This window comes from Macaca nemestrina, chromosome 7 (assembly GCF_043159975.1).
Source record: "Macaca nemestrina isolate mMacNem1 chromosome 7, mMacNem.hap1, whole genome shotgun sequence".
Lineage (NCBI taxonomy): Eukaryota > Metazoa > Chordata > Mammalia > Primates > Cercopithecidae > Macaca > Macaca nemestrina.
In genome coordinates this window covers 40,880,475-40,903,207 of record NC_092131.1, presented here as the reverse complement: position 1 = coordinate 40,903,207, position 22,733 = coordinate 40,880,475, and the positions used below count along the sequence as shown (strand labels likewise).

The 22,733-nt window shown below is 35.3% G+C and overlaps 1 protein-coding gene across 27 annotated transcripts in view; it reads left to right on the top strand.

The window, feature by feature from the left end:
• The window catches only part of LOC105472850 (gephyrin), a 737,491-nt gene that overhangs the window by 632,187 nt on the left and 82,571 nt on the right, over positions 1-22,733 (top strand). For all 27 annotated transcript variants that reach the window (XM_071099297.1, XM_071099293.1, XM_071099295.1 and 24 more), the window contains one exon: positions 13,818-13,910. In XM_071099297.1, the coding sequence (XP_070955398.1) occupies positions 13,818-13,910 (93 nt within the window). The remainder of the gene's footprint in view (positions 1-13,817; positions 13,911-22,733) is intronic.

Here is a 22,733-nt window from a genome sequence, read left to right as displayed (position 1 = left end):
CAAGGTGAAGCAGCAAATGCTGATGTGGAAGCAACAGCAAGTTAGCCAGAAGATCTATCTAAGATCGTTGATGAAGGTGACTATGCTAAGCAACAGGTTTTCGATGTAGATGAAACAGTCTTATATATTGGAAGAATATACCTTCTAGGACTTTCATTGCTAGACAGGAAAAATTAATTCCTATCTTGAAAGCTTTATAGGACAGGCTGATTCTCTTGATAGGGGCTAATGTAGCTGGTGACTTTTAAGTTGAAGCCAATACTCATTGGCCATTCTAAAAATCCTAGTAGCTTTAAGAACTATGCTAAATCTTCCCTGCCTGTGCTCTATAACTGACAAAGCTTGGATGATAGCACATCTTTTTGCAGCATGGTTTATTGAATATGTTGAGTCTTTTCTTGAGGCCTATTATTCAGACAAAAAGATTTCTTTCAGAATATAACTATTATTGATATTGCACCTAGTCATTCAAGAGCTCTGATTGGGATGTGCAAGATTAATGTTTTTTTCATGCCTGCTAATACAACATCCACTCTGTAGTCCAAAGATCAAGGAGTAACTTCAACATTCAAGTGTTATTATTTAAGACATACATTTAATAAGGCTATACTTGCCATAGATAGTGATTCCTATAATGGATCTGGGCAAAGTAAATTGAAAACTTTCTGGAAATGATTCACCATTCTAGATATCATTAAGAGCATTTATGATTCACTGAAGGAGGTCAAAATATCAACATTGACAGGAGTTGAACAGAAGTTTATTCCAACCTTCATGGATGACTTTAAGTAGTTCAACACTTCAGTGGAGGAGGTAACTACAGATGTCATCAAAATAGCAAGAGGACTAGAATTAGAGATGAAGCCTGAAGATGTGACTGAATTGCTGCAATCTCATTATGAAACTTGAACAGATAAGGAATTACTTCCTATGGATGAGTAAAGAAGGGGGCTTCTTAAGATGGAATCTACTGATAAAAATGCTGTGGACACTGTTGGAATGACAACCAAGGATTTAGAATATTACATAATCTTAGTTGGTAAAGTAGCAGCAGGATTTAAGAGGATTGACTCCAATTTGCAAGAAGTTCTACTGTGGATTAAATGCTCTCAAACAGCATTGCATGCTACAGAGATATTTTTCATGAAGGAAAGAGTCAATCAGTATAGCAAACTTCTTATTGTCTTATTTTGAGAAACTGCCACAGCCACCCCAGCCACAAGCAACCACCACCCAGATCAGTCAGCAGCCATCAACATGGAGGCAAGACTCTCCACCAGCAAAAACGTTACAACTCGCTGAAGACACAAATAATTGTTAGCATTTTTTAGTGATAAAGTATTTTTTAAATTAAGGTATGTGCATTGTTACTTTCACATAATACTATTTCACACTTAATAGACTACAGAATAGCATAAACATGCACTGGGTAACCTAAAAAATTGTGTGAATCACTGTACTGCAATACTCAGTTTATTGCAGTAGTCTTGAACTAACCCTGTAGTATCTCTAAGGTATCCCTATAATTCACTTTAAAGTTTTTCTAATGATGTAGAGACTCAAATCTGTACATGTTTCACCTTTCCTAGTAACTCTCTTAATCCTTGGCCTTAGTTAATATTGTTCCTACTAATGGTCATTTTAGCAGAGTAGATACATGTTTTGAGATTGTCTTTTCAGCTCTTTCGGTGAGCACAGTGAATAGTCGTTATGTGAAGAAATATCTTTCAGTAACCTCTCACATAGACTATGTATAATGGTGGCTTTTAAATGTTGCAGCATCAGTGCTGTTACAATGGGCATGAGTAAACTTTTGAAGAGTTTATAATCAATAGCAGATGGATTTATGTCCACATTTCATAGTTGAAAGTCTTAGGTAGTATCTTTCCCTTTCAGCATTCTGTTACCTACCACACTTTCTCCACTCTTGATTCATACAAATGATAGATCTTGGTTAGCCAAAGTGATGACAAGGAATCAACTTCCTGGACCACTGAACTTAGAGCTCTCCCTTAACTTTCTAAAAAGCCTCTTAGAGCTAAGTACACAGGGAACTTTATAACCATGGGATTATTTTGGTAAGTGACTTTGAGAAATTAGAATGCTTTTCACTCTTATATCCAAAAGCCTTTCAATTGTTCTAACATCTTAACGTAGACAGCAAGAAGAAAGTATAGACAGTCCAGTCCCTGACTTATGATAGTTTGACTTATGGGTTTTGCTTTGTTTTGTTTGTTTGTTTGTTTGTTTGTTTTTGTTTTTTGACTTACAATTGTGTAAAACCATTACAATTTCAACATCAAATTTTGCATTTTGAGATTTTTGTGGGCTGTTGATACCTGAAGTAGTACCTGAGATATTCAACACTTTATTATAAAATAGGCTTTGTGTTAGATGATTCTGCCCAACTATATGTTAATGTAAGCATCCTGAGCACATGTAAGGTTAGGCAAGGCTAAGCTCTGATGTTCACTCTCTTAGCTGTATTTGAATGCATTTTTGACTTGCCATGTTTTCAACTTAAAATGGGTTTATCAGGATGTAACCTCATTGTAAATCAAGAAACATCTGTATTATCTGTGTCAGAATAAATACCCAACCAAACAGATTAACTATTAACTTTTCCCCTTTAGAGAATATGTTTGAGCTCAATGCTTACAAATCATCCTTAACTTTAGACATAGTTCCGTGTCTTTATTTTTCTTGTGTGTATGTCCATTGTCAGCCATTTGAATTGGTAAAGATACCTTAGGTCAGTCATCTCAGTTTTAAAAACCAGTACTCCAGCTAGTGGGGAATTCATTAATCATTGTTATCGTATGGGAAACTGAATTTTATATGTGTACTACTAACAACATAAAAACACTACCCTTTCTGATCCAACCAGACTGCCACTGTTTTCTTGCAGCACAAGTAAGCATGGCACACAAAACAATGTATCAACCAGTCTTTTTCCACTCCTTGTCTACCGCCTGAGATCACTTAATTATATGGCCCAGGGTGCCCAGTGTTACATAGCCTTTCCTTTAAGATTTCTGACACTCTGTAGAATCCAGAAATATGCATGTGTGTTTATGGTCTTCATCTTCATCAAATTGAAGACATTATTTTACAGAATTTATGCAGTACAGTGTGTGGAATAAAGTAGAACAGAATGAACATTATCTACTCAGACCATGAAAGCAGGACCATAGCTTCCTGGAACACAGCCCAACCTTCAGCAAAATGAAATGCTCACAGCAGTCTGTGAAAAGCTGCAAACTCCCAACATCAGATGTTCCTAAGCAAGCATATTAGTTATATTAATCACCTATTGGGAAAGCCAACTTTTGCTTATCATAAACGGGGCTCTTCCTGGAATGGGGCAACTGGTAAAAGGAAATTTTGCTTATGTTTTTCTGAAATTACATTTTTCAGTAAGGCCTTTGGCTCCCACTGCTTCAACTGCTCACTGCTGTTTCTCTACCAAATGCTGAACTTAAAACATAATATCCAGGTGAGAAGTTACTGCTCCCTGGTTCCCATTTAAGTTTGAAGGCTTAGAATACCTTTCTAAAATCACAAGCACAAGGTTTATCCAACACTACTGCTTAGGTTCTACCTATGGGCAAAGGGAAGGGATGGTTTCACATCTATGTAAGTATTCGTATGCAAGAGAGGCAGTCCCATGTGGTGAAGTAATTTGCAGCACTATTATGTTCTCTTTACATTCCGAATGCATCATCTGGTCTGACATTGAATGAAGTCTAATACTGACTGGTTGGAAAAGCTAGAAAATTGTTTAGTCCTAAACTTTAATGAGAGATGTGGATATAGCTGCTTGCAGAGAGGTATATCTGGCATTTACTCCTTCAAGATTCCTTTTGTATCTGCTGCCTACTGGGAGCCCTTACCATTTTCCACTTGATTGCCTATTTCTCTCCAGATTTTTTCCCTTCCCTTAAGCTCTCAGACCGAAGCTTGAGGTCATGCATGCTTTTTCTTTGAGGAGACTTAAATCTTTGCTGACAAGTTGACTTTATACCAACTCCAAAATCAGGACTAATCCACTAGGGATCTAATTTACCTTAAATATAGCAACCACTATATATAGAGTGAGTGCAAAATAAAAAGCTGGTTGGTTATATATATAGTAAATTTTATATTAATAATATTAACAAAAGACCAGATGGTATATGTGTGCTATAAATATGACTTTTCTAAATATCACATATAGAAATGAAATATTCTTCTTTAAAACAACTCTTGTACTTGCCTTTAAAAAAAAAACTTATCAAGATATAATTCAAAGTATTCAGTGTTTTTAGTATATTCAGGCATGTGTAGCCATCACCACAATTTTAGAAGATATAATTCATATACTATACAATTCGAAGTATTCAGTGTTTTTAGTATACTCAGACATGTGTAGCCATCACCACAATTTTAGAACATTTTCATTAATTCAAAAAGAATGCCTGTCCCTTTTAGCAGTCATCCTCCTATCCCCTCATCTTCACATCCAGCCCTTAATAAGCCACTAGTCTACTTTCTATTTCTATAAATTTGCCTATTTGGGACATTTCATATAAGTAGGATCATATAATACATGTTCTTTTGTAACTGGCTTCTTCCACTTAGCTTAATATTTTCAAGATTCATCCATGTTATAGCATGTATCAGTAATTCATTCCTTTTTTGTTGTGGTGGTAAAAATGCAACACAAAATTTATCATCTTAACCATTTTGAAGTTCAGTAATGTTAAGTATATTCATATTTTTGTGAAACAGATCTTCAGAATTTTTTCAACTCGCAAATTCAAAACTCTATATCCATTCAATAACTCTTCTCTTACACCTCCCTCTAGCATCTGATAACTATCATTCTACTTTTTTCTGTTAATTTGACTGTTTAATTGTTTATTCATTCACCTATTAATGAACATTTGAGTTGCTTCCACCTCTTGGCTATTGTGAATATGGTTTCTATGAACATGGGTGTGCAAATATCTCTTCAGGACCCTGCTTTTAATTCTTTTGAATACATACCCAGAAGTGAGGTTGCTGGATCATCTGATAGTTCTATTTTTAATTTTTTGAGGAACTTCCATGCTATTTTACAAGTGGTTGCACCACTTTATAACCCCACCAGCAGTACACAAGGGTTTCAGTTTCCCTTATTCATACCAAAACTTTTCTGGGTTTTTTGATGGTAGCTATCCTAATAAGTGTAAGGTGATGTTCTCATTGTGATTTTGACTTTCATTTTTCTGACAATTATTGATGTTGAGCATCTTTTTATATTCTCATTGGCTATTTGTATAGCATCTTTGGGAAAATGTCTATTCAAGTCTTTTTTTCATTTTAAATTCATGTGATTTGTTTTTTGTTGTTGAGTTGTAAGAGCTCTTTATGTATTCTGGATATTAACTCGTACTAGATATATGATTTGCAATCTCTCATTTCATAGGTTGCCTTTTTACTCTGTTGATTACATTATTTGATGCACAAAATATTTCTGTTAGATGTAGTCCCATTTGTCTATTTTACTTTAGTTGCCTATGTTTTTGGTATCATATTCAAAACAAAATCATTGTCACGTTGAATGTCATGAACTACTTCCTGTTTTCTTCTAGTTTTATAGTTTTACGTCTTACATTTAGGTCTTTAATTCAGGTTGAGTTAATTTTCTTTGTTGTTGTTTATTTTCACTGTCTTATTGTTAATTTCTATAGGTTATTAGGGAACAGGTGGTGTTTGTTTACATGGGTAAGTTCTTTAGTGGTGATTTGTGAGATTCTGGTGCACCCATCATCCAAGCAGTATACACTGTACCCAATTTGTATTCTTGTATCCCTCACCTGCATCTGACCCTTTCCCCCAAGTCCCCAAAGTCCACTGTATCATTCTTACGCCTTTGCATCTTCATGGCTTAGCTCCCACTTATAAGTGAGAATGTACAATGTTTGGTTTTTCTTTACTGAGTTAGTTCATTTGGAATAATGGTCTCCAGTTCCATCCAGGTTGCTGTGAATGCCATTATTTCGTTCCTTTTATGGATGGATAGTATTCCGTGGTATACATATACCACAATTTCTTTGTCCACTCATGGATTGCTGGGCATTTGGGCTGGTTCCATATTTTTGCAATCGCAAATTGTGCTGCTATAAACATGCATGTGCAAGTATCTTTTATGGATAATTACTTCTTTTCCTCTGGGTAGATACCCAGTAGTGGGATTGCTGGATCAAATGGTAGTTCTACTTTTAGTTCTTTACGGAATCTCCACACTGTTTTCCATAGTGGTTGTACAAGTTTACATTTCTACCAGCAGTGTATAAGTGTCCCCTTTTCACCACATCCCTGTCAACATCTTTTTTTGTTGTTATTTTTTCATTGTGGCCATTCTTGCAAGAGTAAGGTGGTATCACATTGTGGTTTTGATTTGCATTTTCCTGATCATTGGCAATGTTGAGCTTTTTTTTATATGTTTGTTGGCCATTTGTATATCTTCTTTTGAGAATTGTCTATTCGTGTCCTTAGCCCATTTTTTGACAGAATTGTTTTCTCATGCTAATTTGCTTAAGTTCCTTGTAGATTCTAGATATTAGTCCTTTGTCAGATGTGTAAATTGTGAAGATTTTCTCCCACTCTGTGGGTTGTCTGTTTACTTTACTGATTGTTTCTTTTGCTGTGCAGAAACTTTTTAGATTAATTAAGTCCCACATATTTATCATTGTTTTTCTTGCGTTTGCTTTTGGATTCTTGGTCATGAAGTCTTTGACTAAGCCAGTGTCTAGAATGGTTTTCCTGATGTTATCTTCTAGAATTTTTATAGTTTCAGTTCTTAGGCTTAAGTTCTTGATCCAACTTGAGTTGATTTTTGTATAAGGTGAGAGAGGAGGATGCAGTTTCATTCTTCTACATGTGACTTGTCAATTATCCCAGCACCATTTGTTGAATAGGGTGTCCTTTCCCCACTTTATGTTTTTGTTTGCCTTGTCAAAGATCAGTTGGCAATAAGTATTGGGTTTATGTCTGGGTTCTCTATTCTCTTTCATTGGTCTGTGTGCCTATTTTTATACCAGTACCATGCTGTTTTAGTGACTGTGGCCTTACAGTATAGTTTGAAGTCAGGTAGTGTGATGTCTCCAGATTTGTTCTTTTTGCTTAGTCTTGCTTTGGCTGTGTGGGCTTCTTTTTGGTTTTATATAAATTTCAGGATTGTCTTTTCTAGTTCTGTGAAGAATGATAGTGGTATTTTGATGCAAATTACATTGAATTTGTACATTGCTTTTGGCAGTGTGGTCATTTTCACAATATTGATTCTACCCATCCATGAGCATGGGATGTGTTTCCATTTGTTTGTGTCATCTATTATTTCTTTCAGCAGTGTTTTGTAGTTTTCCTTGTAGAGGTATATAGTGTAATTGTAAGACTCCAGTTTTATTCTTTTGCATTTGGGTATCTGATTTTCCTAGCACCATTTGTTGAAGAGACTGTCCTTTCCCCATTGAGTGGTCTTGGCACTCTTATCAGAGACCATTTGACTATACACATGAGGGTTTATTTCTAAGTTCTCTATTCTGTTCCATTTATCTATATGTGTGTTTATGGCAGTACCATACCGTTTTGATTACTGTGGCTTCATAATATGTTTTGAAATCAGGAAACATGATTCCTCCAACTTTGTTCTTTTTCACAATTGTTTTGGCTATTTGGAGTCCCTTGAGATTCCATATAAATTTTAGGATGAGCTTTTCTATTTTTATAAACAATGTCCTTGGGATTTTGATAGGATTGCACTTAATTTGTAGATTGCTATGGGTAGTATGAACATTACCAGTATGAACACAGGCTGTCTTTCCATTTACTTGTCTCTGTTATTTCTTTCAGCAATGTTTAGTAGTTTTCAGAAGTACATCATTTATTTTTATGGCTATGTAATGTTTCATTGTATAGATATACCACAGTTTGTTCATTCATCAGTTGATGGATATTTAGGTTTCCATCTTTTGGCTATTATGAAAAATGCTGTTAAAAATAATTATGCTCAAGTTTTTGTGTGGCATTTGTTTTCACTTCTTTTCAGTTTGTCCTTGGTTTTTAAGAAGAATTAAACTTAAATAAAAGTAAAGACTGCTCTGGGAGTCCAAGATAGAAAAAGACATTTTGAGTAAGACCTATATTTGCTGCTTTGAGTAGACACAAAGGAAATAAAAATTGCAATTCTTTTCAAAAGCTTGAGGAACCACACACACCAACATGAGACCTCTTACATGTCAATTTTGCAAATAGTTGGTAACTGACTGATAGTATTTGGATCTATGCCACGCCCCCTCCAAATCTCACGTTGAAATGTAGCTCCCAGTGCTGGAGGTGGGGCCTGGTGGGAGGTTACTGGAGCATGGGAGTGATTTCTCAAGGTTTAACACCATCCTCAATTTGTGCTGTCATCATGATAATGAGTTCTCTTGAGATCTGGTTGTTTAAAAGTGTGTGTCAACCGCCACCTCTCTCTCTTGCTCCTTCTCTGGCCATGTGAGGTGCCACTCTCCCTTTGTCTTCTGCCATGATTGTAAGTTTCCTGAGGCCTCCCCAGAAGAAGAAGCCACTATGCTTCCTATACAGCCTATAGAACTGTGAGCCAATTAAACCTCTTATCTTTATAAATTACCCAGTCTCAGTATTTCTTTATAGCAGTGCAAGAACAGACTAATACAATGATATATTACAAATTGAATATATAGTTGACAAAAAATATATACATGAGTAGTATTCAGAGTGGCAATGATCAAGGAGAACTTACTATCTTGAATGAAGTCTTGAAATAGATAATGGACATAGACTGGCAGCAAAAAGGTAAATAACAGTCTGGGCTTAGGGAAGCCTTGACCATATGCATGGAGGTGATCACGTATATACAGAAACATGACTTGGCTAGAGAGAGGGGTACAGCTTCAAGGAAATGAAATTAGAGGTTATCAAAATATCCTTCTCTATTTTATATCCTCTTTGATCGAAGCTGGTTGTATTTGATTGATATGACCTTTTTCTCTACTTATCTGATATTTTCTCATAGTCATAATCATTAATGCACTCATTCATTGACTCAGTCATTCAAACAGTTACTGAGTGCCTTTACATACCAAACACTGTGCTTGAAACTAGGATTACAAAGATGAATAATATATACTGTGACAACAAAGAATTCAAAGCCTGATGCAGAAGTCAAGACAGTTTCAGAAACAGCCATAATACAATGTGAAAACCATGCAAAAATAGATGGTTACAAATCTTATGCAAATATTAAAAGTAAAGGTAGTCCCTCCAACCGATTCTCTCTTTAATCACCAAAGAAGTTCCTAAAAGACAAATCTCATTACCTTTCAAGAGACTTAAATTATGCTAGTGAATTAATTTGAAGTCATTAGTCTGCTTAAAAATCCCTCATTGGATTCCCATTTTTACAAAATTAGGTTTAAACTCCCTTGATCCTGTTTCATTTGTCTAAAATGCCCCCCCCCCACTTGGTTTTGAGTTACCCTTTAAAACTCAGCTCAGGTGTTTATCTCTTCTAGGAAGATTTTCTAGATGTTCCACAAGTTTTTGGTTAGGTGATTTTCTGTATGTCTCCCATATCACCCTGTACATTTTCCTGCCGCTGTCTATGTCATACTATCTTGTCATCATCTCTATTTCTCTATCTTTCTCTTTCTCTCATGCACTGTACTTGTGAATTCCTTGAGGACATCAACCAGGCCTTACGGGTATTTTTGTCTCCAGTGTCTAGCATATATTAGGTTCCCAGTGTTTGATGAATGGATGAGTAAATCAGTCAGTGAACTTGTTGGCCTTGGTAAGAGACAGAAGACCAAAGAGGTAACATCTGAGCTGAACCTTGAAGAATGCATGATATTTACTAGGAGGAGAAAAAAGGAAAGAAAAAAAGCGTTCCTGTCCAATGCAAGATGATCTGCAAAAGCACAGACTAGAAAAAGCCCAGAATGTTTAAGATGTGACAAATCATACTTTGTATCAGAAACTGGACATTTGTTAGAAATAAAGGTCAATCACAGTATAAATATTTCCCACATTGTGCTAAGCGATTCTTAAACTAGCACTGCAGAATTATTATAATAGGATATGTTTATTAATTTTTAACCTACTAAAGTTTGGGTGGGTTGCAGCATTTAAATAACTACATAATTCCTTGTCATACATACGTTTTTCTCATTTGAGCGTCCTCAGAAATTCAAGGGATATTTTTTAGTATTTTTATATATGTTAGAATGGGGAGTAAATATTATTGCAAACTACCAGAACAAAGTTTTTAGATTCCAGAATCAAATGTTATCAAATTATTATTGAGTAGATTCTATACCATAGGAGCCTTCCAGAATGGAATTACACAATAAGTTGTATGAACAACTCAGGCATTCAAGACAGAAATCAAGTGTGCTGATATTCTTTTATCCAAATTGTCAGGGAGACCTTACTCAACTTTCTTCCACTTCCATGTATCTAAATCTTGCAAAAGCAGAAGATAATCATTATTCCTCTCCTCAGAGTATTAAAATAATTCATTCATGTGCATTTCAAGACACTGTGAGATCTATAATACAGCTGTCAGTATCAGTTGTCTTTCAAACTTAGCATATTAAATATAAAGCCCCTGTCTTAGAATATTGGAAGAAAGAGAGCCATGCTGAGCCTGTTTCTTTGGGGCTACTGGCAAGAACTTAGGGTGGAAAAGTGACTATACTAACTGTTGATTCTTATGGCCAACAAATTTGTAGTTTTTTGTTGTTGGTGATGGTGTCTGTAGTGATAACACATATGTAACATAAAACTTACTATTTTAACCATTTTTAAGCATATGGTTCAATAGCATTAAGTACATTCACATTGTTCTGTAACCATCACCACCAGCCATGTCTAGAACTTTTTGGTCTTCCCAAACTGAAACTCTATACCCATTAAACACTAACTCTCCTTTCCCTCCTCATCCCAGCACCTGCCACCACCATTCTACTTTCTATCTCTGTGATTTGACTACTCTATGTACCTCATGTAAGTGGAATCATAAAATATTTGTCTTTTTGTGGTCAGCTTATTTCACTTAGCAGAATGTCCTCAAGATTCATCCATGTTGTAACATAGTCAGAATTTCCTTCCTTTTTAAGGCTAAATAATATTTCTGTATGTATATACCATACTTTGCTTATCCATTCATCTGTCAATAGATACTTGAGTTGCTTCCACCATTGACTATTGTGGATAATGTTGTGAATATGGGTGTACAAATATGTGTTCAAGTCCCAGCTTTTAATGTTTTGGATGTATACCTAGAAATGGAATTGCTGGTTTATACAGTAATTATGTTTAATTTTTTAACTTGAAACTTTTTAAATGTGAGGGACATAAAGGAAGAGCAGTGGGTAGAGGGAACATGAGTTGTAGTAGTTATTACTATGGTGATAGTATGGCTGAAAAGTTCTAAAATCTAGTTTTTCCATCTTACCTTAGCCACCTATGAAATATATCGCTGTAGGTAAGGACTTACTCTATTTAAACCTCTCTTATGGCCGGGCGCGGTGGCTCACGCCTGTAATCTCAGCACTTTGGAAGGCCGAGGCGGGCAGATCACGAGGTCAGGAGATCGAGATCATCCTGGCTAACACGGTGAAACCCCGTCTCTACTAAAAATACAAAAAAAAATTAGCCGGGGCTGGTGGCAGGCGCCTGTAGCTCCAGCTACTTGGGAGGCTGAGGCAGGAGAATGGCGTGAACCCGGGAGGCGGAGCTTGCAGTGAGCCGAGATCGCGCCACTGCACTCCAGCCTGGGCGGCAGAGCGAGACTCCGTCTCAAAAAAACAAAAACAAAAACAAAAAACACTGTCTTCCTTCACCTGTAAAATGAACCTAACAGTGCTCTACCAGATTTTCATGGGATTAAGTGAGATTATATATGTAATTCATACAATTCATATTATAGTAAATGTTAATAAACATTTACTATATCAATGGGGCTAGCCACCAGAAAAACTCAGCCCTTGTGCTATCTCTGATTATTAACCACTATTAGTGCACTATTCAAAATTCCAGCAAAGTCATTCATGTAGATTCTGAGTTGGTGTAGAGCTTACATTTTGATCTACACCCCCCAATGCCAGGACAAACTACTTCGACATAAGGAAGCATCCCATGAGGTTTATTGTGATCCTGGACAAGCACCACTGGGCCCGCTACCAGGGATCATATAGCTTCAGGTTCATTTGGGAGTTAATGTTATATATGTGAATACAAACTAGACCCTATGGTCCCACCACTTCCCTTGTCTTACATAGTATGGCCCAGACCTCCAGTATAGCTCCAGAATAGCTTCAACATCCTAGGAGTATCTGAAGCTAGAATCTGCTGAGTTCTCCCTTCCAATTCAAGTGCCAAAAGGGAAGAGTCAATATCACTATAGAATATAGTGATATTCAGAATAGAAATTTGAAAATCAGATGGTCAGAATATAAATTTAAAAATCTCTCTACACTTACTTCTAGGTCCTAGGATCTGGAAATCAGGGACCCTAGGTGGCTAAAGTCAAAGATAAAAAATACAGACTCACTTATCCAGCTCTGGATCAATGAAATTTTATAAATTATACAAATACTTCATGTAAATCAAGTCCTGTATTACTTGTCTTGGTTTCTTTTAATCCTTCCCCTTCCTCTTTTTTTAACCTCATTTATTTTTGCTTTCCTTTTTTTAAATTAACAATAAAGACAGTTTCTGACTAGAGGATTTAAGGAATTGGTTGTGACTCCTGAAACTTATTCTTGTTGGCACTAGTTCGAATTTCTGAGCCAAAAGTGATTTTCATCCAGAGTAGTCTGAATACTTACTTCATACAAAAGTTACTGGTGCTCTTCTTATAGGCACTAAATTATTTCAATTAATGAAGCCAAAATCAAAGGCTAAAACTCAAATGGATGACTGGGACATTCCTTTTTTTAAAAAACTTTGTCTTCTTAAGAAAAAAACAACTTTAGGATTAAAAAATGATGCGTTCATTGTAGAAAATGTGGAAATTTTTGGAAAAGTAGAGCAAAGGGAATAAAAACCATAAATCTAACATTCTGAAGTAGTAAATGCTTTATATTTTCATGTATGGTTTTTCCTTCTTTTTCTATTGATATGTACACTTATATCTTAATACAGTTAAGACTATATGCTGCAGATTTGACTTTGCATGTGGTAAAAATATATATCATAGGAATTTTCCTATGTCAATGAATATTCTTCATAAATATTACTTTAGCCTCCATAATATTTTATCTTAAGAATATATCATTTCTTATTTAAATACCTATATTGTTGATAGTTTGGTTTCTTTACATTTTTTCTATTGTAAGCAACTCTGAAATAAACATATACAGAAACATTTATCTATTTTTCCTAGGATAGAGTTCTAGAAGTGAAACTACTAGGTCAATGGGTATGAAAATGTGTAAAGTTGGCTTTCCTTTTAAAGAAAATCATATTTGGGTTGTTAAAGGATTACTGACACATCAACTGAACACATCTTTGATTACTGTATAGCACCTCATATTCAGATAATCTCTACAAACATTGCCATGAATTGACTGAATATAATCTGTTATTTCAGGCACCAGAATGCATCTCTTCTTTCTGCCCCCTATTTCTTGGGACAGAAATCAGGAGGTCTGACTGAACCCATTTACAAGCTGTGACAGACAAGCACTCATGCCCATCTTGTTTATGACTGCCTGCTTACCCGTTGCTCTCGATATTTACATTTTCCTTCTTTTCTCTTCCTTCAGATGGAATGGGGCGAGTCCTTGCTCAAGATGTATATGCAAAAGACAATTTACCGCCCTTCCCAGCATCAGTAAAAGATGGCTATGCTGTCCGAGGTGAATATTTTGGTTCTCTTAAACATGGTCAGACTTACACTGTATTTTTTTTTTCAGATTGTTGGCTTAGCCCAAGCACCCAGTAGCTGTTAGGTTTGTTTCCCCATGATTGTCAAAATTCACAGATAACCATGTTAATCTGCACCTGTATATTTTCTAGCACAGTCTTGATTAAAACTTTTCAGATAAAGAAAAGTTATATGAAAATTCTCTTTTTTAAATTTTTTATTTTTAATATTTGTGGATACATGGTAGGTATATATATTTATGGGGTACATGAGATGTTTAGATACAGGCAGGCAACGCATAAAAATCACATCAGCGTAAATGTGGAATCTGTCACATCAAGTGTTTATCTTTTATGTTACTAAAATTCTTGCTTACAAATAAATATATAGGAAGAAAATTAAAACACTGTACTTCAATTTAGTTCTTTCTGTTCCTACACGTGCCAGACAGCATACATTCTTGGTGTGGAAGTTTTCCAAATGTTTTCTAGTTGAAAACATCTATATGGTCTAAGAAAAAAGAGCAGACTCCCAACACAAGGGTAAAGTTGAGGTGGTCTGTTCCGCTTTCAACTCAAACATCAGTAAAGGGCTTCATAAAAAGCAGACATGAGGGAAACCTCTAATTCTGTAGAAGATGCCATATTTCAAAATTCTGGAGCCCCAACAGCTAACGCAAAGTTGCCTGAGATTGCATAAAGCTTAAAAGCAAATACTAAATAGCATTTTTCTGCCTAAATTCCAATCTAAGAACCCCAAATGTAAATTCTGAATTGCTTAGAAACTGTTGTTGATTTTTTTGGTTTTGTTTTTGTTTTTCCATGTACGACATGATATTTTAAAATATGTAGTATACATTGTAGAATGGCTTAGCTGAGCTAATTAACACATGCATTACCTCACATACTTATCATTTTTGTGGTGAGACTTAAAATCTGCTCTCTTAGTGATTTTCCAAGTATGATACATTGTTATTATGTTATTGGTTATTAATACAAGCTTGATATCATTGAAGAAACATGTTAAAAAATTTTTCAGTTTATCAGAGCTGTTAAGCATGCCAATCCCTTTTTAATGGGGTACATGAGATATGGAGTTATGGAGTGTCTTACTTGGCTTTGGTTTTGGTTTTTTTTAGCTACATTTAGCCATGAAAATACAGGTTGGGCATCCCTAATTCAAAATCCAGAATTTGAAGTACTCCAAAATCTGAAATTTTTTGCGTGTTAACATGGCACCACGAGTAGAAAATTTTATACCTGACCTCATGTGAAGGGTCACAGTAAAAACACACTCAAAACTTTGTTTAGAAAAAGTATTTGAAACATTGTTTAAAATTACCAACCTTGTGGCTATGTGTATAGGATATATATGAAACATAAATTAATTTTGTGTTTAGACTTCAGTCCCATCCGCAAGATATCTCATTATGTATATGCAGATATTCCAAAATCTGAAAAACATCAAAATCCAAAATACTTCTGGTTCCAAGCATTTCATATAAAAGATTATCAACCTGTAATTTCCTTTTTCTTGTAATTAAATACTTCATTAATCTCTGTGTTCCATCATCTCTTAGTAGTTATCTTTTGATGTTGGAGATAACATAGCAAATGGTTAAGGCTACAAGCATTGAGCAAAGCTCGAGTGATCTGGGTTTTAGTACCAGTTCCATCTGTGTAACTTTGAGCAAATCACTTAAATTTTTTTAGCTTCAGTTTTCTCATCTCTAAAATTATGATAATTACAACAATACTTACCCCAGCAGGTTGTTGTAAGGATTAGATGAGGTTGTAGAAAGCCTTAGTAAACTACCTGACACACATTAAAAAAAAAAAAAAAGAACACTTGATAATTGTATTTTACAATGTTTAATGGTAGTAACCATTATCACTATTATTATTTTAAACACATTTTCTTAAACTATCTCTGAAAAAGGGCTAACATTTGAATTGCTACTCTCATTTTCTGTGTAAATAAAATGGTAGAGAGATTGAGCTTATGTTTTTTCATTTCCACTAGTGTATTCTTTCTCAGGAAGATTATCTTCGATTCACTTCATTCAGCTTGATCTCACTATATCAGAATACTTCTGAAATTGGCAAAGCCAAAACATAAATACCAAATTCCCAATGGCTCCTGTGTTTTTTTCTTTCAAATTGCTTCCTTCTACAGTGTTGATCAGAATAAATATTGTCCAGACAGAAAATTATTTTATCTTGTGATAGCTTCGCTGGCTCTTCTAGCTTCTTTTTTTTCCCAACGTCATTGTTGGCTTGAAATAGTTTCTTATTGCCCATCTAAAAAGTAAATTTTGTTTTGATGTTACAATTTATAGCCATACAGGATTACTATAAAATGACAAAGAATTCTTGCTTCCAGAGTAAAGCAAACAGCTAGAGCAGATGAAACACCAGAGACAAAGAAGTCTGTTTTTTATAAAGTGGGAGAGAGTGAGAAAATAAATTATTTGAGGCAGAATTATTCCCAAACAGAATATTGTTCTGTGATTTCTACATGAGCTAGCAGCACCTCAATTAAAAAAAAAAAAAAAACGGTTGCTGTTAGCTTTTCTTGTTGCCAAAGGGAGCAATTAGCCCCTATGAGCTTTTCAGACACTGTACAACTCATCAAAAAAATTTTATGTAAAATTACCATTTAGTATCCTATTTATGCTTTTGTTTGGGAGGGGTTTTTTAGTTATTTCACCAGAAAAAAATCTAAAATGGCATCTCACATTATAAAGAGTCAGAGAGATTATCTACCATGAAGCTGATTCACATTGTTTCTTTCTTGCAAAGAGTTACTAGTTCTCCAAGATATGTAACATATAAGAGAGACATAAGTGATAACCATTCTGTAGATGGTTAAATCTCAAAGTAGGAATGGTTAGTGTGTCTGTGTGTACAATATGAACATCATAATTAAAGAAGCAAAAGTCTTCTGTAGACAAGTGGCATGGTCTTACAACTATGCTGAATTTTCCAGTTTATACCTCCTCACTTTTGTCTGTAATTTAGGAAGATAAACTCTATGAATCCTAAAAGTTATTTTTACTATATTTAGTAATTAAGATGATTTTCATTTCTTTAAAGGTAAATGTATTAATTAGCCTCTTTTCTATTATAAATACCACCCCAGGCAGTGTTTTGGTAAAGAATATCCTTGAGGCCAATTGTGGCTCTCTACGACCCTCCTTTGAGTACCTCCTTCTCTCTACCCCTGTCTTCCTTTACTCTGGTTCCTTTCTCCCTGCTCCCTTGATTCTCCCTATTTTCTTCTCCTCTGCCTTTACCTTAGGCCTTCCAGTAATAACCAGTGGCACTCGTGGGCATTGCTAACCCTCTAGGTGTAAAGATGTTGCTAACTTGCTCTGGATCACTAAGCATTAGCCAGTATCCTTCAGAAACATGTGGGATAAAACTCCAAACCAGTTGGAGGATCACTTGCTTTAAGGTATGTGAGTTCAAAAATCAAGACAGTAATAAAATGACTAAGGAAATAAGTAGAAACAGCTCAAAATAAAACATTAAGAAAAAATACAATGTAAAGAAGGCAGGAATCAAGTGATGATAATATAAAATAGGAGGAAGACCTGTAAACCTAAAACTGCATTCATATGAGAATGAATTTGAAAGATAAAAGTAGATAAAATAAAAATGAAAGTGGCATATTTACAATTTGAATCAATACAATATTTTTATTTTCACATTTTTGGATTTTGTTTCTCCCTTCACACTGATGAAGCTAATCGTCCTCTTGATGCATTCACATCCTCCTATATAGATGTGGGTGCTTATTGTCTCACACTTTCTTTGTGGATATTAATAAGGGCAAAAATATCTCAGAACTCCAAGTTCAGCTTTCTTGAAAAAGTTCAATTTGAAAGGTTTATCCCTTTAGAACTTATTTTAGGATCATTTGGAAAAAAGGAATATTTTGAACAAACCAGGAATTATTTTCAGAGCCATGGATAACATACAGTTCTGAAAAAGTATATTAAGAGAAAGCTTTGCCATTTGGGTAGAGAGAATTTTTAAAGTTTTTTTTTTTCTTGTTTACATTCTGATTGAAATTACTTGTGGAAAATGCAAAAATAATCAAAAGAACATTTTAAAACTACCCATTAACTTACCCCCGGTAAGCCATTATTAACATTTTGTGCGTTTACCCCACATACAGTGGGTTAGAATACACCAAAATTCAATATAGACAATCCACAGCCGTTGTGACTTAGAGCTAGTTCTTTTTCTTTCAACAGTAATCATATTTCAGGGCTTTTGTCATATCCATTTGAATCCTCTTTGGCTACCACTGGTTCTGCAATTCATTTGACAGCCTATTTTTGCCCTCTCCTATAGGATACTTTCAGTGAAAAAGAGGGCCTTATGATATGGGAGTAATACTCATTTGAGTATTACTATCTATTATCTATTATCTATCTAGATAATTTGGAATAATTTAGTTTAGTTAATTCCAAAAAGAAAATACTTAGGAAAATAACGCCTCCTTTCCAAATACTAACAATTAATAGGCATTTTCCCTGGAAGATAATGGTAAAGAATACACAATGCCTTCTTACTCATGTATCCTGTGCCCACCTCCCTGCTTTCCATAAGAAAAGGTAGCCAGTTTAAAATTCCAAACAATTTACCTAATGTAATACTTGAGTGTAATTGCAGTAAGTATGAATCCTCTTATTCCAGGTTTGTCACCTTCTCTCGTTACCTTTCCCTGCCAACCCCTCCTATAATCTTAACTTTAGTATCCATATAAATACTATTACCCTGTGCCCTTCTTGCAGTCTCAGACGGTGTAGTTCTATAAGCAGAGTAAACAAATTACTATTCCTTCTGCCTTATTCCTCTATCAACTATTTTCTAGGACCTCTGAAAGTTATGCCATCTCTATGTGCTCTAATTTGTTCAGCCTTAAAGTGTAAATGATGAGACTCTTTAGTATTGAAAATAAATGAATAGCTATACAGTATTTCAAGAGACTTGAAAGGTCACTATGGCTGGAAAAGGAAAATGAAGGATAATTCCATGGCAGATGATTCGAAGATTATTGTTTTCTATGTACACAATGAGTAGTTATCTAGTGGTATCAATTTCATATCAAATAATATAACCAGAAATCTTCAAACAAATGGGTAAACAGAACTAAAAGTGTTTTCTGGACATTAGAAAAAGAAGGAATAAGAGGGAACAGCTTCAGGGTCTTGCATTAAACATTGTTTACATAACGCATATGCCATTAGGGTTTATATTGCTTTTATCACTTCTTTCAAATTAAATTCTACAGGTGCAAAGCAGAAAAGAAAACTCATTAGCAGATATGTCAGAATTATAAGGGAAACAATTCTAAGTCTGTAGAAGTCCTTCAAATCCATTCATCTTTTCTAATGACGTACTGTGGCTTACTTTCTTTTTTTCTTTTCTTTCCAAGCTCTAGGTTCATGTGCTATCATACCTCCACTTCTACCCTCTCCTACCTAAACTTGTAGAATTCATCTTGAAAAACTGCAACTTTTTTTAACCTGTTTCTTTCATAGATATTTTTAAATAAATATAGTCATGCACCACATTAACATTTGGGTCAAAAACAGACTCTTACAATGGAGCTGAAAAATTCCTGTTGCCTAGTGACATTATAGCCATTTTAAGACCACATAGTGCAACACATTACGTTTCCTATAGTTAGATATGTTTAGATACACAGATACTTAGCACTGTGTTACAGTTGCCTATAGTATTCAGTATTGTAATATGCTGTACAAGTTTGTAGCCCAAGAGCAATAGGCTATACCATGTAGCCTAGTTGTATAATAGACTATATCATCTAGGTTTGTGTTAGTACACTCTGTGATGATGTTCACACAACAAAATTGCCTAACAATGCATTTCTTAGAATATATCCCCATTGTTAAGTGACTCATGACTGTATCAGGAAGTTAGATAGATTGATAATTATTTTTCTGTCTTTATAAGATAAACCTTAGTGTTAATATAAAATTTGGACTCCTGTAGTTCACTAATTTTTTATTCCTTAAATGTTCTCTTAGTCTGAATTTGTCTATATTCAGTTAGATCTTATAGTGCTCTGCTCCTCAAAAAGGGTAATCCATGGACCAGCAGCCTCAGCATCAGCTTGTTAGAATTTAGAATCTCAGGCCCTGTCCCAGCCCTACTAAATTAGAATCTGTATATTCACAAGATATCCAGATGATTTGCATGTACACTAAATGTTGAGAAATAAGAGAAATAATAAAAATGACTCCTCTCTTGGTACCAGGAAACTTCTGTGTAGTTGGTTGACTGATTCTTCCTTAGCTAGCAATATAGAGTAAACATTTACCAACTGGAAAGGTTCAGGGTAAGGTGGAGAACATAGTGCAAGTGAGCACATATTCTCTCCACAATTGGTATACTTTCCCCAGTAACAAAGACCTTGCTCCTTAGAATCACTTCAGAGCGCTTTCACATGTGGACTTCCCTGAAACTCCATACTAGGTTTGCCCCAGATGACCTCCAGCTACTCATTATTCAGTTTATTTAGAGGATTATGCAGAACATTGATATGAGCATTTACAGGAGAAAAGAGAAACACTTCCCACCTAAAACTTTATGAGAATGCCAACTTCATTTCTTTATTCTTTTAACAAATATTTATTATCAACAATGAGCTAGGCACTATGCTAGACAGGATAATGACATAATCTAAGTTATACAGAATTAATCAAAGCAGTCTCTTTTTTTTTTTTTTTTTGAGACAGGCTCTCACTATGTTGCTCCGGCTGGAGTGCAGTGGTACAATTTCAGCTCACTAAAACCTCCACTCCCCACCTACCACCCAGTTCTCAAGCCATCTTTGTGCCTCAGCCTCCCAAGTAGCTAGGACTACAGGCACACACCACCACACCTGGCTAATTTTTGTATTTTTTGTAGAGATGGGGTTTTGCCATGTTGCCCAGGTTGGTCTCAAACTCCTGAGCTGAAGTGATTTGCCCAGCCAAAGCAATCTTTCTAAACATTCTTAAGATGCTGACTCAAATTTTGAAGGAAACAATATATATGGATCAGCAAAAAGTATATATAACAAATATAGAACTTTGTGTTAGAAAATATTACTTATTTGTTCATTTGTGCATGAATCTTCTAAGAACATTTTTGGAACACATTCATTCATCTACCCACCATTTTGAATACTTAACATATTGAACATTTATTTAACACCCATTGTACAGCAAGTGCCAGGGATTTGCAAATACTATAAGTACATTTAGAAGCTATAATTGATTTCAGGCTACACTGGGGAAACAAAAGAGGATGCTGACAACTCTTGAGGGGAGAGGAGTCAGATATGACTTCATAGAGAAGATGACACTTGAGCTGAGCCTTAACAGCTAGAAAATCTTTAATCAGAAGGCAAGAATAAGAAAAGGATACTTTAAGTAGTGGAAGTAGCATATGTCATGGAGCCAAAATATGAATTATCTTGGTACTCTCAGGGATAGTACTAGCAGTTGATAATAGCTAGAGTATAAGGTATAAGGAAGACATGAACCAAGGCCTCTGCACATATGTTCTCTTTGCACACAATGATGGAGCACTTCCACTTCATGTCTGTCTTTTCCTCTCTCTCCCTCTCCTCCCTTCCCTCCCTATCTCCCTCCCTTTCTCTCCCCCCACCTACATAAACACACACACACACACCCCTACTTAGCTCGTACTCATTCTTCATATTCAAATCAGAAATTCTTTTATCATGCTTTTCGTGACCCTCCAGTGTAGCTCAGGTACTGTAATTGTATACTGTCATAAAATCATGTTTCTTTGCTTTGGAGTGTTTTTCTTAATTTGTATGTATGTATTCATTAATGTGATTATTTGATTAATATCTGCCTCTCCTGATGCATCAGTGACTTTAAGAGTTTTATTTTAACCACACCCATGGGAAGAAATACATTAAATATATTATACATCACAAGCCAATGATATACACACACATATATAACATATATGGTACATATAAATATACATACATACACATATATAAACAAAAATAAGTTTTATGAAACAAGAGTCATCCTTACCATGTGTGTTGAAATATATTTCTATCCTTTTAATTAAAAAGTTCTTCACAAGTTGATTTTACAGCCTACCTCCATTTGTCATCCAGAGTTTGAAAAACCTTGTAACAGCTTGGCACTGCACTAAAATAGAAGCAGTGTCTAGGTTTACCCCCTACTCTCTCTCCAGCCCCTAATTTAACACTTGGGGCATAAAAGACACTCAACAGACATTTACTGAATGAATAAAAGGAATAAAGAGCTTCAAAGGTATTGTTTTAAAAGTGTGATTATCCCCATTTTTACCAACAAGAAAACTGAAGGTTAGAGAAGTTTAGTAATTTTGCTGAGAGTCCCTCAAGCTAACAATAAACAGAAGCAGGATTCAGATTCAGGTTTCTTTACTCTAAAACAATGCTAATTTCCCCCTTGTGCAGGAAGTAAAAAAAGAGAAAACGGGTCAGGCATGGTGGCTCATGCCTATAACCCCAGCATTTTGGGAGGCCAAGGCAGGTGGATCACCTGAGGTCAGGAGTTTGACACCAGCCTGACCAATATGATGAAACCCCATCTCTACTAAAAAAACAAAATAAAATAAAATACAAAAATTAGCCGGGTATGGTGGCGTATGCCTGTAATCCCAGCTACTCGGGAGGCTGAGACAGGAGATTGGCTTGAACGCGGGAGGCAGAGGTTGCAGTGAGCCGAGATCGCGCCATTGCACTCCAGCCTGGGCAGCAAGAA